This window comes from Carcharhinus amblyrhynchos, unplaced genomic scaffold (genome assembly GCF_965287045.1).
Source record: "Carcharhinus amblyrhynchos unplaced genomic scaffold, sCarAmb.v2.hapA scaffold_45, whole genome shotgun sequence".
Lineage (NCBI taxonomy): Eukaryota > Metazoa > Chordata > Chondrichthyes > Carcharhiniformes > Carcharhinidae > Carcharhinus > Carcharhinus amblyrhynchos.
This window is the reverse complement of record NW_027649786.1, coordinates 3,042,411-3,055,518: the sequence shown is the minus strand read 5'-3', so window position 1 is coordinate 3,055,518 and position 13,108 is coordinate 3,042,411. Positions and strand designations below refer to the sequence as shown.

General features: G+C 48.0%; 2 protein-coding genes across 2 annotated transcripts; both read right to left on the bottom strand.

Moving 5' to 3' along the window:
• Nucleotides 1-1,242: 1,242 nt before the first annotated feature.
• On the bottom strand, nucleotides 1,243-3,558 carry LOC145337226 (heat shock 70 kDa protein 1A-like). Its single transcript, XM_080182018.1, has one exon. It carries the CDS (start codon nucleotides 3,459-3,461, stop codon nucleotides 1,530-1,532), a length of 1,932 nt encoding a protein of 643 aa, XP_080038144.1. The 5' UTR covers nucleotides 3,462-3,558; the 3' UTR covers nucleotides 1,243-1,529.
• A 5,123-nt stretch (nucleotides 3,559-8,681) lies between these two features.
• On the bottom strand, nucleotides 8,682-11,065 carry LOC145337221 (heat shock 70 kDa protein 1A-like). The gene has a single exon (XM_080182014.1). The coding sequence runs from the start codon at nucleotides 10,959-10,961 to the stop codon at nucleotides 9,030-9,032; it is 1,932 nt and encodes a 643-aa protein (XP_080038140.1). The 5' UTR covers nucleotides 10,962-11,065; the 3' UTR covers nucleotides 8,682-9,029.
• Nucleotides 11,066-13,108: the final 2,043 nt, after the last annotated feature.

The following is a 13,108-nucleotide window of genomic DNA, read 5'->3' as shown; positions in this document are numbered from 1 at the left end:
CTCCCTTCAATCTCCTTTGCCTCCAGGATAACAAATACAGATTCTCCAACCTCACCTTGTATTAAATGCCCTCATCCCTGGAACCATTCTGCTAAATCCGCTCTATACTCTCACATCCTTCCTATAAAGTGTGGTGACCAGAATTGAATGTGACAATCTCGTTGGAGCTTAAACAAAGCCTTAAGTCAGCATAACTATTCTATTTTTGTGCTCAAAGCCTCTGTGAAACCCAAGATCCAATATGGTTTGATAATTACTAATATGTGGAGATGCCAGCGTTCAACTGGGGTGGGCACAGTTCTAACAGATTTATTTGGAATCATGAGCTTTTGAAGCACTGCTCCTTCATACTTCACCTGATGAAGAAGCAGCACTCCGAAAGCTCATGTTTCCAAATAAACCTGTTGGACTTTAACCTGGTGTTGAGAGATTTCTTACTGATGCAATACATACAGCTGCCTTCAAAGATTTGTGAATCCAAAACCTTCTGTCCCTAACGGCATCATCTTCACTTTGCTTAACCATGCTAAATTGCCCCTTAGTCAGCACAATGATGCTGAGATTAGCCATGGTTGATGTGAAGGGGTATGGGGATAGGGCAGGGGAGTGGCAGGCTTGGGTAAGATGCTCTTTTGGAGAGTCAGTGCAAACTTCATTAGTCAAATGGCCCTCCTTCTGCAGTGTAGGGATTCTATGTATTCCAAATCAAGGTCACACAGAGCACATCCTGATAGACACTGGGCATTATGGTTGGCATCTCATCTTAAGAGGGCATACATTCACACTGACAAACCAAAAGACAATTTAACTTGGCCAATCCACCCAACCTGTATCTCTTTGGATAGTTGGAAGAAACAAGCATCCAAAGGAAACTTACATAGATACAGAATAACATGCAAATGGCACACAGGCAGTCACTGAAGACCAGAATTAAACCTGGGTCTCTGAAGCTGAGAGGCAGCAGTCCTAACCACTGTGCTATGCTGCTGTTCCTTGACTCTCAAGTGCTTCCCCGAAATGGCCTAGTGACCTACTCACTTCAAATGACAATAAATGCTGGCCCATCTAGCGATACCCCTCACCCATCAATAATTATAAAGTGCATTCCCTGGGAAGAATTTAACATGTTTAACACATTGCTTAACTAGGCAAGTTAACCAAGGTTGACTGAATTGCTAAGATGTGCTGCAACTAAGCTCCAAAATAACAGTAAGGATCAGAAGAAAAATGACTTCAAGTTCATTGAAAGACATTCAAGTTTTACATTTATTTTCAAATGCCATTCAGCTTGGTGCATTAATTTAGACAAAAAGGTCACAGTTAGAAATATATTCAGCAACTCAAAGTTGAGAAAATCTACATGATATAAATATACAAAATATTTGCTTTCCTTTTATAATTTACACAAGTCACATCAGGAGGTCAAAGAAACTCACTTGTACAACTTCTGAAAAATTTACAACCTATTATGAAAAACAAAATCCAGTGTAAACATGTTCAATACAGGCATCAAAGTTCTTTCCAGTCTTTTAATCCACCTCCTCCACAGTTGGTCCTGTGGAACTGGCATTCCCAGCCTGGGCCCGGCAAGATCCCCCAGCTGCTGCTGCTGCTCCTCCTTGGTACAGGTTGGCAATGATGGGACGGCAGAGATTTTCCAGCTCTTTCAGCTGGTACTCAAACTCCTCCATCTCTGCCATTTGATTGCTCTCCAGCCACTGGATGGCCTGGTTACACTTCTCAATGATTTTCTTCTTCTCTGCCTCACTGATCTTATTTCTCACACTCTCATCCTCCACCGCGCTCTTCATGTTGAAGGCGTAGGACTCCAGGGAGTTCTTGGCTGCAATCCTCTGCCGCTGGACTTCATCCTGGTTTCTGTACTTTTCTGCATCCTGCACCATCCTCTCAATTTCCTCCTTGCTCAGCCTGCCCTTGTCATTGCTGATGGTGATCTTGTTCGTTTTGCCTGTGCTCTTGTCAACTGCAGAGACATTGAGGATGCCGTTGGCATCAATATCGAAGGTGACCTCGATCTGTGGCACCCCACGGGGGGCAGGAGGGATACCACTCAACTCAAACCTGCCCAGGAGATTGTTGTCCTTGGTCATGGCTCTCTCTCCCTCGTACACCTGGATAAGGACACCAGGCTGGTTATCAGAGTAGGTGCTGAAGACCTGGCTCTGCTTGGTGGGAATGGTGGTGTTACGCTTGATGAGGGGAGTCATCACCCCTCCTACTGTCTCCAGACCCAGAGACAGGGCAGCCACGTCCAGGAGGAGCAAATCCTGAACATTCTCAGACTTATCCCCCATCAGAATAGCCGCTTGAACGGCCGCTCCATAGGCCACGGCTTCATCAGGATTGATGCTCTTGTTCAGCTCTTTGCCATTGAAGAAATCTTGCAGCAGTTTCTGGATCTTGGGGATACGGGTGGAGCCCCCGACCAAGACAACATCGTGGATCTGCGATTTGTCCATCTTGGCGTCTCTCAGAGCTTTCTCCACTGGTTCCAGAGTGCCTCTGAACAGGTCAGAATTCAGCTCCTCAAACCGAGCCCTGGTGATGGAGGTGTAGAAATCTATGCCTTCAAACAGAGAGTCAATCTCTATACCGGCCTGGGTGCTGGAGGACAGGGTTCTCTTTGCTCTCTCACAGGCTGTCCTCAGTCTCCTGACCGCCCTCTTGTTCTGACTGATGTCCTTCTTGTATTTGCGCTTGAACTCCTCAATGAAGTGGTTGACCATGCGGTTATCAAAGTCCTCTCCTCCCAAGTGGGTGTCACCCGCTGTCGATTTCACTTCAAAGATTCCATCGTCAATGGAGAGAACAGAAACGTCAAAGGTGCCACCTCCCAAATCAAAGATGAGAACATTGTGTTCCCCTCTGCCCTTCTTGTCTAGGCCGTAGGCAATGGCAGCTGCTGTTGGCTCATTGATGACACGGAGGACGTTGAGACCAGCGATCACACCGGCATCCTTGGTTGCCTGGCGCTGGGAATCATTGAAGTAAGCAGGCACGGTGATGACAGCATTGGTGACGGTGTGTCCCAGGTAAGATTCAGCCGTCTCCTTCATCTTGGCCAGCACCATGGAGGAGATTTCCTCAGGGGAAAAGGTTTTATCCTCCCCCTTGTACTCAACCTTCACCTTGGGCTTCCCTGCATCGTTCACCACCTGGAAGGGCCAGTGCTTCATGTCAGATTGGACCACCGCATCATCAAACCTCCTCCCGATGAGCCTCTTGGCATCAAAGATGGTGTTGGGTGGGTTCAGAGCCACCTGGTTCTTGGCAGCATCTCCAATGAGCCTCTCGGTGTCGTTGAAGGCCACGTAGCTGGGGGTGGTGCGGTTGCCCTGGTCATTGGCGATGATCTCCACCTTGCTATGCTGGAAGACCCCCACACAGGAGTAGGTGGTGCCCAGGTCGATGCCAATGGCTGTTCCTTTGGCTGCAGGCATGTTGATTGTAGATCAAAGTGGATGAGCTGGAGTCTTTGTCGCTGCTGCTGTGCAGTGTTGCTGTGACACTGATCCAGTCACTAAGCGCTCTCTTCTCGCAGGCGTTTGTGAGCCTCTGAGCTGCCGCTCCTTTATATAGTGAGAGAGCGGCCGAGTGGGCGGTGCCTGGCGGCTGACTGACGGCAGCGTGGACCAATGGGAACCCGGAGGCGGTGACGTTTGTGAGGCTGCGGCCAATCAGAGCGCGGCGCGCGGCGCGCGGGCGGGAGGGCGGCAGTTGGAGAGAGTTCTGGAAGGAGCGAGTCCGGGACAGAAAGTTCTGGAAAGAGGGAGAAAGTTCCCCCGTCCCTCCGTGTCCCGGGAGGCGGCCACACCAATGGAGTGTGATCAGCTCGGAGCCGGCTGGAGGCGGCAAGGAGGAGCAGAGCAAAGAGGAGATTGTTGTTCAGCAGCCACTGAGGGGGAATGGGATACCAACCCTCCCGGACTGGCCCGGGAGCCTCCCCGAATCCGGGATAAATCCTGTCTCAGGAATGGATCTGATCAGCTGGAGGGAGAAAATGAAGTGAGAATCTATTGGGGGGAAAGGAGGAGATTCCTCTGAGTGTCAGCAGCAGCAGCTTCTGGAACTGGCCAGCTCTTTAATTCCCACCCAGGAGAAAATTCAACCCCAATCCAATCATTGATTTATTTTACACCTTTATCCGTCTCCCAACCGTGGAGCGCCTTCGGATTCATTCCCCATCCGCCCTCCAGTGAAGATCAGCTCAGCCCAAACTCTCAGTGTCCCCGTGTCCTAACTCACACCAAGTCCCATTCACCCCTCACCGCCCTCACCCAGGCTCACCCACCCACACTGGCTCCCACTCCAGCAACACCTCAATTTTAACATTCTCATCCTTGTGACACCAAGTAACAACTGGGTCTGGAAAATGTCACTTCCTACCCTCACCCTGCTAGGGCTAGTTAATCCCACCAACAAGTGGGTCTAGAAAATTTATTTTCCTACCCTCACTGTGCTGGGGCTGGTTAATTCCAGTAACAACCGAGTCTGGAAAATTTCTCTTTCTACTCTCGCTGTGCTGACGCTGGTTAATCCCTATAACAACCAGGTCTAGAAAATTCTGTACCCTCACCTGCCTGACACTGGTTAATCTCACTAACAACCAGATCTGGAGAATTTATTTTCCTTCTCTCACCATGCTGATGCTGTTTAATACAGTAAGAAGTCTCAGAACACCAGGTTAAAGTCCAACAGGTTATTTCGTAGCTAATGCAACTAGCTTTTGGAGCGCTGCTCCTTCGTCAGGTGAGTGCACCTGATGAAGAACCCCGAAAGCTAGTGGCGTTTGCTACCAAATGAACCTGTTGGATTTTAACCTGGTGTTATGAGACTTCTTACTATGTTTACCCCAGTCCAATGCCAGCATCTCCACATTATGACGCTGGTTAATCCCGTTAACAACTGGGCCAGGAAATATCCACTTCCTACCCTCCAGCTAGGTTTTTGGGGTTTATTGATGCCACCATTTAGCTACTGTAAGGCACAGATTGTGAATGGTCATGGGTTAAACTCTGAGCACTGGAGAGAAATCATTTCCTATTTCATCTCTCTGTGTTATCTATGTGTAATTCTATAAAATTTTTTAGCATATCTTCACACACACACACACACACACACACTTTTTCCTTTGGGGAAGTGGTGGGAGCATTCCTGAACTAATTGTCATCATACTTTCAGAAAGATGTGATGTTACCTGGGATGGAAACATTCAGCTGGGTTTGGTGCAGAGAGGCTGAGGGGGGAATCTGATAGAGGTATACAAAACTATGAGAGGCAAAGATAGTGGAGATGATAAGATTCTTTTCCCCATGACAGAAGTGCCAAAGACCACAGGGCACAGGGTTAAGGTGATGAGTAAGTGGTTTAGAGGGGATCTGAAGAACTCTTTATTCACCCAGAGGGCGGTGGAAATCTGGAATGTGTTGCCTGAGGCAGGAACTCTCGCAATGTTTAAGAAACATAGGACCGCTTAAGTCACGAAACCACTGTAGGCTATGGACCAGGTGCTGGTAAATGGGAATAGTGTAGATTGGCTGCTCTAAACATCATTGTCCCACTTTCTCTATTTTAACACATCGACACAAACTTTAGTTCTACATTCACAGTGTTAGCCTCCATTATGGGTTCAAACATCGGGAATATTGTGCGAACTCCTGATTTTCCCAAGGTTATGAATGAGGTTTAATGTTCAGATCAAACACTTCCCTGCTGTTTAAACAGATATAAAGGGACAGCACAGTGGCACAGTGGTTAGCACTGCTGCCTGACAGCGCCAGGGACCCAGGTTGGATTCCAATCTCAGGTCACTGTGTGGAGTTTGCACGCTGTCCCCATATCTGTGTGTGTTTCCTCCAGGTGCTCTGGTTTCTTCCAACAGTTCAAAGATGTGCCAGTTAGGTGGATTGGCTATGCTAAATTGTCCCGTAGTGTCAGGGGGATTAGCAGGGTAAATATGTGGTTTTATGGGGATAGGGACTGAGTGAGATTGTTGTTGGTCCAAGCTTGATGGGCTGAATGGCCTCCTTCTGCAATGCTGGGGTTCAGCGATTCAATGTATTGTTAGGTGGGGTCTGAAACAAAAGATGTGAGGGTGGAACCCTGTGGCAGGTTCTAGGTGCAGAGGTTAATGTATGTATTGGGATTTTTAATTGTATTACTGCTTGTTGTTGGCTGTGGAAAAATAGTCATTGAATCTTGAAATTAGAGTTTGATGGATTTCAAGAGTTCAGGCGACATGAAGGGATTATGAGGAGTGTGCAGGAAAGGATGTCAGGTTGAAGATCAGCCATGATGGAGTTGAATGGTGGGGAATGCACGAGGGGCTGAATGGTCTCCTCCTGCTCCCATTTCCCATGTTGCTGCCACTTGGTGCACTTGGTGAACAGTTGCTATTTCCTCACTCTTAACCTTTCAGTACTGGTGAATCATAGAACCCTACAGTGCAGTGAGGCCCTTCGGCCCATCGAGTCTGCACCGGCCACAATCCCACCCAGGCCCTACCCCCATATCCCTATATACTTTACCCGCTAATCCCTCTAACCTATGCATCTCAGGACACTAAGGGGCAATTTTAGCATGAACAATCAACCTAACCTGCACATCTTTGGACTGTGGGAGGAGACCGGAGCACCCGGAGGAAACCCCGCAGACATGAGGAGGACATGCAAACTCCACACTGACAGTGACCTGAGCTGGGAATCAAACCCAGGTCCCTGGAGCTGTGAAGCAACAGTGCTAACCACTGTGCTACTGTGCCACCCGTAATCAGAGCCATCAGACTAACAGTACCTGTAAACAGAGAGCGGGGAATGTTTCACTCGGAGGCAGAGCAGGCTCATAAGACAATGTTTGTGGCTAATGAACCGCATCGTAGCAAATGGTTAGTAAGTTTGCAGATGACTCCAAGATTGTGGTAATATTGGACAGTGAAGGAGGTTATCTTGGATTGCAACCGGATCTTGATCAATTGGGCCAGTGGAATGACGAATGGAAAATGGAGTTTAATTTAGATAAATGTGAGGTGATGCATTTTGGTAGATCAAACAAGGCAGGATTTACTCAGTTAATGGTAGAGTGTTGGGGAGAGTTACAGAGCAAAGAGATCTAAGGGTACAAGTTCATAGCACCTTGAAAGTGGGGTCACAAGTGGACAGAGTGGTGAAGAAGGCATTCAGCTTGGTTTCATCGGTCAGAACATTGAATACAGAAGTTGGGACGTTATGTTGAAGTTGTACAAGACATTGGTAAGGCCACATTTGGAATACTGTGTACAGTTCTGGTCACCCTATTAAAGAAAACATATTATTAAACTAGAAAGAGTACAGAAAAGATTTCCTAGGATACAACCGGGACTTGATGGTTTGAGTTATAAGGAGAGGCTGGATCCTTTCTGGAGCATAGGAAGCTGAGGGGCAATCTTATAGCTGTTTATAAAATAATGAGGGGCATAAATCAGCTCGATAGTTAACATTTTTTTTCCCCAAGAGGTAGGGAAGTCTAAAACTGGAAGGCATAGGTTTAAGGTGAGAGGGGAGAGATACAAAAGTGTTCAGAGGAGCAATATTTTCACACACAGGGTGGTGAGTGTCTGGAATAAGTACCAGAGGTAGTACTAGAGGCAGGGACAATTTTATCTTTTAAAAAACATTTAGACAGTTACATGGGCAAGATGGGTATAAAGATATGGGCCAAATGCAGGCAATTGCGACTAGCTTAGGGATTTAAAAAGGGCAGCGTGGACAAGTTGGGCTGAAGGGCCTGTTTCTATGCTGTAAACTGCTATGATTATGACTAAATTTGTAGAAATGAAATACATTTCATAAATATTTAACACAAACTTCAATTTGTTGGGCTAATTTGATTTCATTTAATCTCTGAGCCGCAGACAGCACATAATGTGTGAATGGCGAGTCCACCTGCGTGTTGTATTTCTGAGCAGATAAAGAACAACTTCTATTCACACAGTGCACAGAGATCAGTAAAAACATCCCAAGGTATTTCACAGTAACATCACAGGGCAAAGTGTGACACAGAACCACAAGATCTAATGCTTGGCTGAAGAGGAGAAACTTAGCACATATGGTAGAAGTAGCAAGGCAGAGTGTTGGTGAGAGTGTGAGGGTAGTGAGAGGCAGTGACAGAGCAAGCACATGGGTGATGGATGACAGGATTTGGTTCAGGTTAGGATATAGGCAGCAAGACACACTGCAACAGCGTTGACTGGAGAGGGAGATACAAATGCAGCATGGGGTGGTTTGTAACTCTACACTCAAAGAGAAACTGCAGGCTCTTCAATGCCATGACAGAAATTGTCTTTTCCCCTCCTTTCATATAATGATTTTGTTCTCACCAGGCTAAATCATGCACTGTGTTTTGGAACCTGAGTTTGTTTTAACATTCTGCTCAGTTTAGTTTATATTGACTTCACTTCAGAAACAGTCTTTAATTAGAAGTGAATGATGTCAAAATGTTGAAAATGTGAGAAGAGTTACAAGAACTGAATCTTGCTGACTGAACAGGAGTTTAAATAATTTGGTGGGTAAATTATGCTGGCAATGTTTTGGCAGTGGATAAATAATTAAATATTTCAGAGCATACTTTCAAAACGTATCCATATCAGAAAGCACAACAAGAATAATGAAATAAAAAACTTTTATTAAACAAATATTCAGATCAGCAAAGTAATAAAAATAAGATTTGTTTGTACATTGAAAGGACATTTCCATACAAAACAAATAGATGCTAAATACACTAATCCTCTTCAATATGATACAGCAAATTTATCAAATTAGAATTTACACAGTCAGTTTGTCACACTTGAGAAGTTAACAGAGCAGCACTGTCATCATCACTGTTCTATTACAGTCACTATAGACCTGGCAGCATCTAGTCCAGTAAAGTGCACTGTCACTCAGGAATACAAGACATCCAGCACTCATTGAGCCAGAGTGAAAAAAGGCTGCCGTGTCAGATTCCCAATGTCCATCCTTATTCTTCCCAGTCTTTTAATCCACCTCCTCCACAGTTGGTCCTGTGGAACTGGCATTCCCAGCCTGGGCTCGGCAAGATCCCCCAGCTGCCGCTGCTGCTCCTCCTTGGTACAGGTTGGTAATGATGGGACGGCAGAGATTTTCCAGCTCTTTCAGCTGGTACTCAAACTCCTCCTTCTCTGCCGTCTGATTGCTCTCCAGCCACTGGATGGCCTGGTTACACTTCTCAATGATTTTCTTCTTCTCTGCCTCACTGATCTTATTTCTCACACTCTCATCCTCCACCGCGCTCTTCATGTTAAAAGCGTAGGACTCCAGGGAGTTCTTGGCTGCGATCCTCTGCCGCTGGACTTCATCCTGGCTTTTGTACTTTTCTGCATCCTGCACCATCCTCTCAATTTCCTCCTTGCTCAGCCTGCCCTTGTCATTGCTGATGGTGATCTTGTTCGTTTTGCCTGTGCTCTTGTCAACTGCAGAGACATTGAGGATGCCGTTGGCGTCAATATCGAAGGTGACCTCGATCTGTGGCACCCCACGGGGGGCAGGAGGGATACCACTCAACTCAAACCTGCCCAGGAGATTGTTGTCCTTGGTCATGGCTCTCTCTCCCTCGTACACCTGGATAAGGACACCAGGCTGGTTATCAGTGTAGGTGCTGAAGACCTGGCTCTGCTTGGTGGGAATGGTGGTGTTACGCTTGATGAGGGGAGTCATCACCCCTCCTACTGTCTCCAGACCCAGAGACAGGGCAGCCACGTCCAGGAGAAGCAAATCCTGAACATTCTCCGACTTATCCCCCATCAGAACTGCCGCTTGAACGGCCGCTCCATAGGCCACGGCTTCATCAGGATTGATGCTCTTGTTCAGCTCTTTGCCGTTGAAGAAATCTTGCAGCAGTTTCTGGATCTTGGGGATACGGGTGGAGCCCCCGACCAAGACAACATCGTGGATCTGCGATTTGTCCATCTTGGCGTCTCTCAGAGCTTTCTCCACTGGTTCCAGAGTGCCTCTGAACAGGTCAGAATTCAGCTCCTCAAACCGAGCCCTGGTGATGGAGGTGTAGAAATCTATGCCTTCAAACAGAGAGTCAATCTCAATACCGGCCTGGGTGCTGGAGGACAGGGTTCTCTTTGCTCTCTCACAGGCTGTCCTCAGTCTCCTGACCGCCCTCTTGTTCTGACTGATGTCCTTCTTGTATTTGCGCTTGAACTCCTCAATGAAGTGGTTGACCATGCGGTTATCAAAGTCCTCTCCTCCCAAGTGGGTGTCACCCGCTGTCGATTTCACTTCAAAGATACCATCGTCAATGGAGAGAACAGAAACGTCAAAGGTGCCACCTCCCAAGTCAAAGATGAGAACATTGTGTTCCCCTCTGCCCTTCTTGTCTAGGCCGTAGGCAATGGCAGCTGCTGTTGGCTCATTGATGACACGGAGGACGTTGAGACCAGCGATCACACCGGCATCCTTGGTTGCCTGGCGCTGGGAATCACTGAAGTAAGCAGGCACGGTGATGACAGCATTGGTGACGGTGTGTCCCAGGTAAGATTCAGCCGTCTCCTTCATCTTGGCCAGCACCATGGAGGAGATTTCCTCAGGGGAAAAGGTTTTATCCTCCCCCTTGTACTCAACCTTCACCTTGGGCTTCCCTGCATCGTTCACCACCTGGAAGGGCCAGTGCTTCATGTCAGATTGGACCACCGCATCATCAAACCTCCTCCCGATGAGCCTCTTGGCATCAAAGATGGTGTTGGGTGGGTTCAGAGCCACCTGGTTCTTGGCAGCATCTCCAATGAGCCTCTCGGTGTCGTTGAAGGCCACGTAGCTGGGGGTGGTGCGGTTGCCCTGGTCATTGGCGATGATCTCCACCTTGCCATGCTGGAAGACCCCCACACAGGAGTAGGTGGTGCCCAGGTCGATGCCAATGGCTGTTCCTTTGGCTGCAGGCATGTTGATTGTAGATCAAAGTGGATGAGCTGGAGTCTTTGTCGCTGCTGCTGTGCAGTGTTGCTGTGACAGTGATCCAGTCACTAAGCGCTCTCTTCTCGCAGGCGTTTGTGAGCCTCTGAGCTGCCGCTCCTTTATATAGTGTGAGAGCGGCCGAGTGGGCGGTGCCTGGCGGCTGATTGACGGCGGCGCGGGCCAATGGGAATCCGGAGGCGGTGAGGGTTGTGAGGCGGCGGCCAATCAGAGCGCGGCGCGCGGGCGGGAGGGCGGCAGTTGGAGAGAGTTCTGGAAGGAGCGAGTCCGGGACAGAAAGTTCTGGAAAGAGGGAGAAAGTTCCCCCGTCCCTCCGTGTCCCGGGAGGCGGCCACACCAATGGAGTGTGATCAGCTCGGAGCCGGCTGGAGGCGGCAAGGAGGAGCAGAGCAAAGAGGAGATTGTTGTTCAGCAGCCACTGAGGGGGAATGGGATACCAACCCTCCCGGACTGGCCCGGGAGCCTCCCCGAATCCGGGATAAATCCTGTCTCAGGAATGGATCTGATCAGCTGGAGGGAGAAAATGAAGTGAGAATCTATTGGGGGGAAAGGAGGAGATTCCTCTGAGTGTCAGCAGCAGCAGCTTCTGGAACTGGCCAGCTCTTTAATTCCCACCCAGGAGAAAATTCAACCCCAATCCAATCATTGATTTATTTTACACCTTTATCCGTCTCCCAACCGTGGAGCGCCTTCGGATTCATTCCCCATCCGCCCTCTAGTGAAGATCAGCTCAGCCCAAACTCTCAGTGTCCCCGTGTCCTAACTCACACCAAGTCCCATTCACCCCTCACCGCCCTCACCCAGGCTCACCCACCCACACTGGCTCCCACTCCAGCAACACCTCAATTTTAACATTCTCATCCTTGTGACACCAAGTAACAACCGGGTCTGGAAAATGTCACTTCCTACCCTCACCCTGTTGGGGCTGGTTAATCCCAGTAACAACCAAGTCTGGAAAATTTATTTTCCTACCCTCACCGTGCTGGGGCTAGTTAATCCCAGTAACAACTAGGTCTGGAAAATTTATTTTCCTACCCTCACCCTGCTCGGGCTGGTTAATCCCTCTAACAACCAAGTCTGGAAAATTTCACTTCCTACTCTCACTATGCTGGATTGCTTAATCCCAATAACAACTACGTCTGGAAAGTTTTGCCTCCTACCCTCACCATGCTGGGGCTGGCTGATGCTTCAACTCATCCAGTATCTCCTGCTGCCAGTATCCAAACTCACACCATGTCCCAATTTGTCCACTTCAATTGGATTAGACTCAGCCAGTAAAGACAACAAACGTGTCGCAAGATAAAATATTCTCCTAAAGACACACACACACAAGGCAAACATATACAATATATATCTTAAGTGCCATTACGGATGGCAATCAGTCCACATCCCACAATAAATAAAAACCAGGTATGTTGATATGATATCTGTGCAATGGGAGTGTCAGTTTGGCACTGCACTCCCACCAGTTTACATGGAAATGAAGCCAAGTGTCTCTTATCCAACCTTACACCTGAGGCCAGGTTCAAACTGCATCCCAAGGCATCGAGGGCAGGAGTCAGAAGAAAGGCACCCCTCCTGCCCCCATAACCCCTGCTATAAAAGTGGGTAAACTTAAAACATGCAGCCATTTTGAGAAGCCAGGAAGGCAATAAATTTGTTATGAAATTAAGCAGGATGAGGTGCGGGTGGTGTGGGCTTGTGGGTTATTCGGGAGGGTATCAGGAGTGTCGTTCGGGCACGGGGATAGTAGGCAAGGTGAGGGAAATCAGAGCACACCATGCTGGGTATTGTGGGGTTTGGAGCAGATTGGGTGTGTTCCATAAGTGATCAGAGGTATTCGATGGCAGGAGGTAAGGGGGAGGAAAGGTAGAAAGTTAATGGCTTCCATATGGGACAAGCGGATGGATCCTGTCATGGGGCTGATTGGTTGGGGGCGGGGGGGGGTAGATGAGGAGGAAGTTCTCTGTATAGTTCCCCAAAAGTTAGAAGTGGTTTTGATTCTTCCAATTTTTTTTTCTGGAAATCTATCACCACAAAACAAACCAGAACTACCCAAAGTTTCTGATTGTATATTATATTCTCCTAACACTTTCCATTCCAGGGCCATTGCCAAA

Coding starts and splice junctions, on each gene's coding strand:
- LOC145337221 (XM_080182014.1), bottom strand. CDS start 10,961: ATGCCTGCAGCCAAAGGAACAGCCATTGGCATCGACCTGGGCACCACC.
- LOC145337226 (XM_080182018.1), bottom strand. CDS start 3,461: ATGCCTGCAGCCAAAGGAACAGCCATTGGCATCGACCTGGGCACCACC.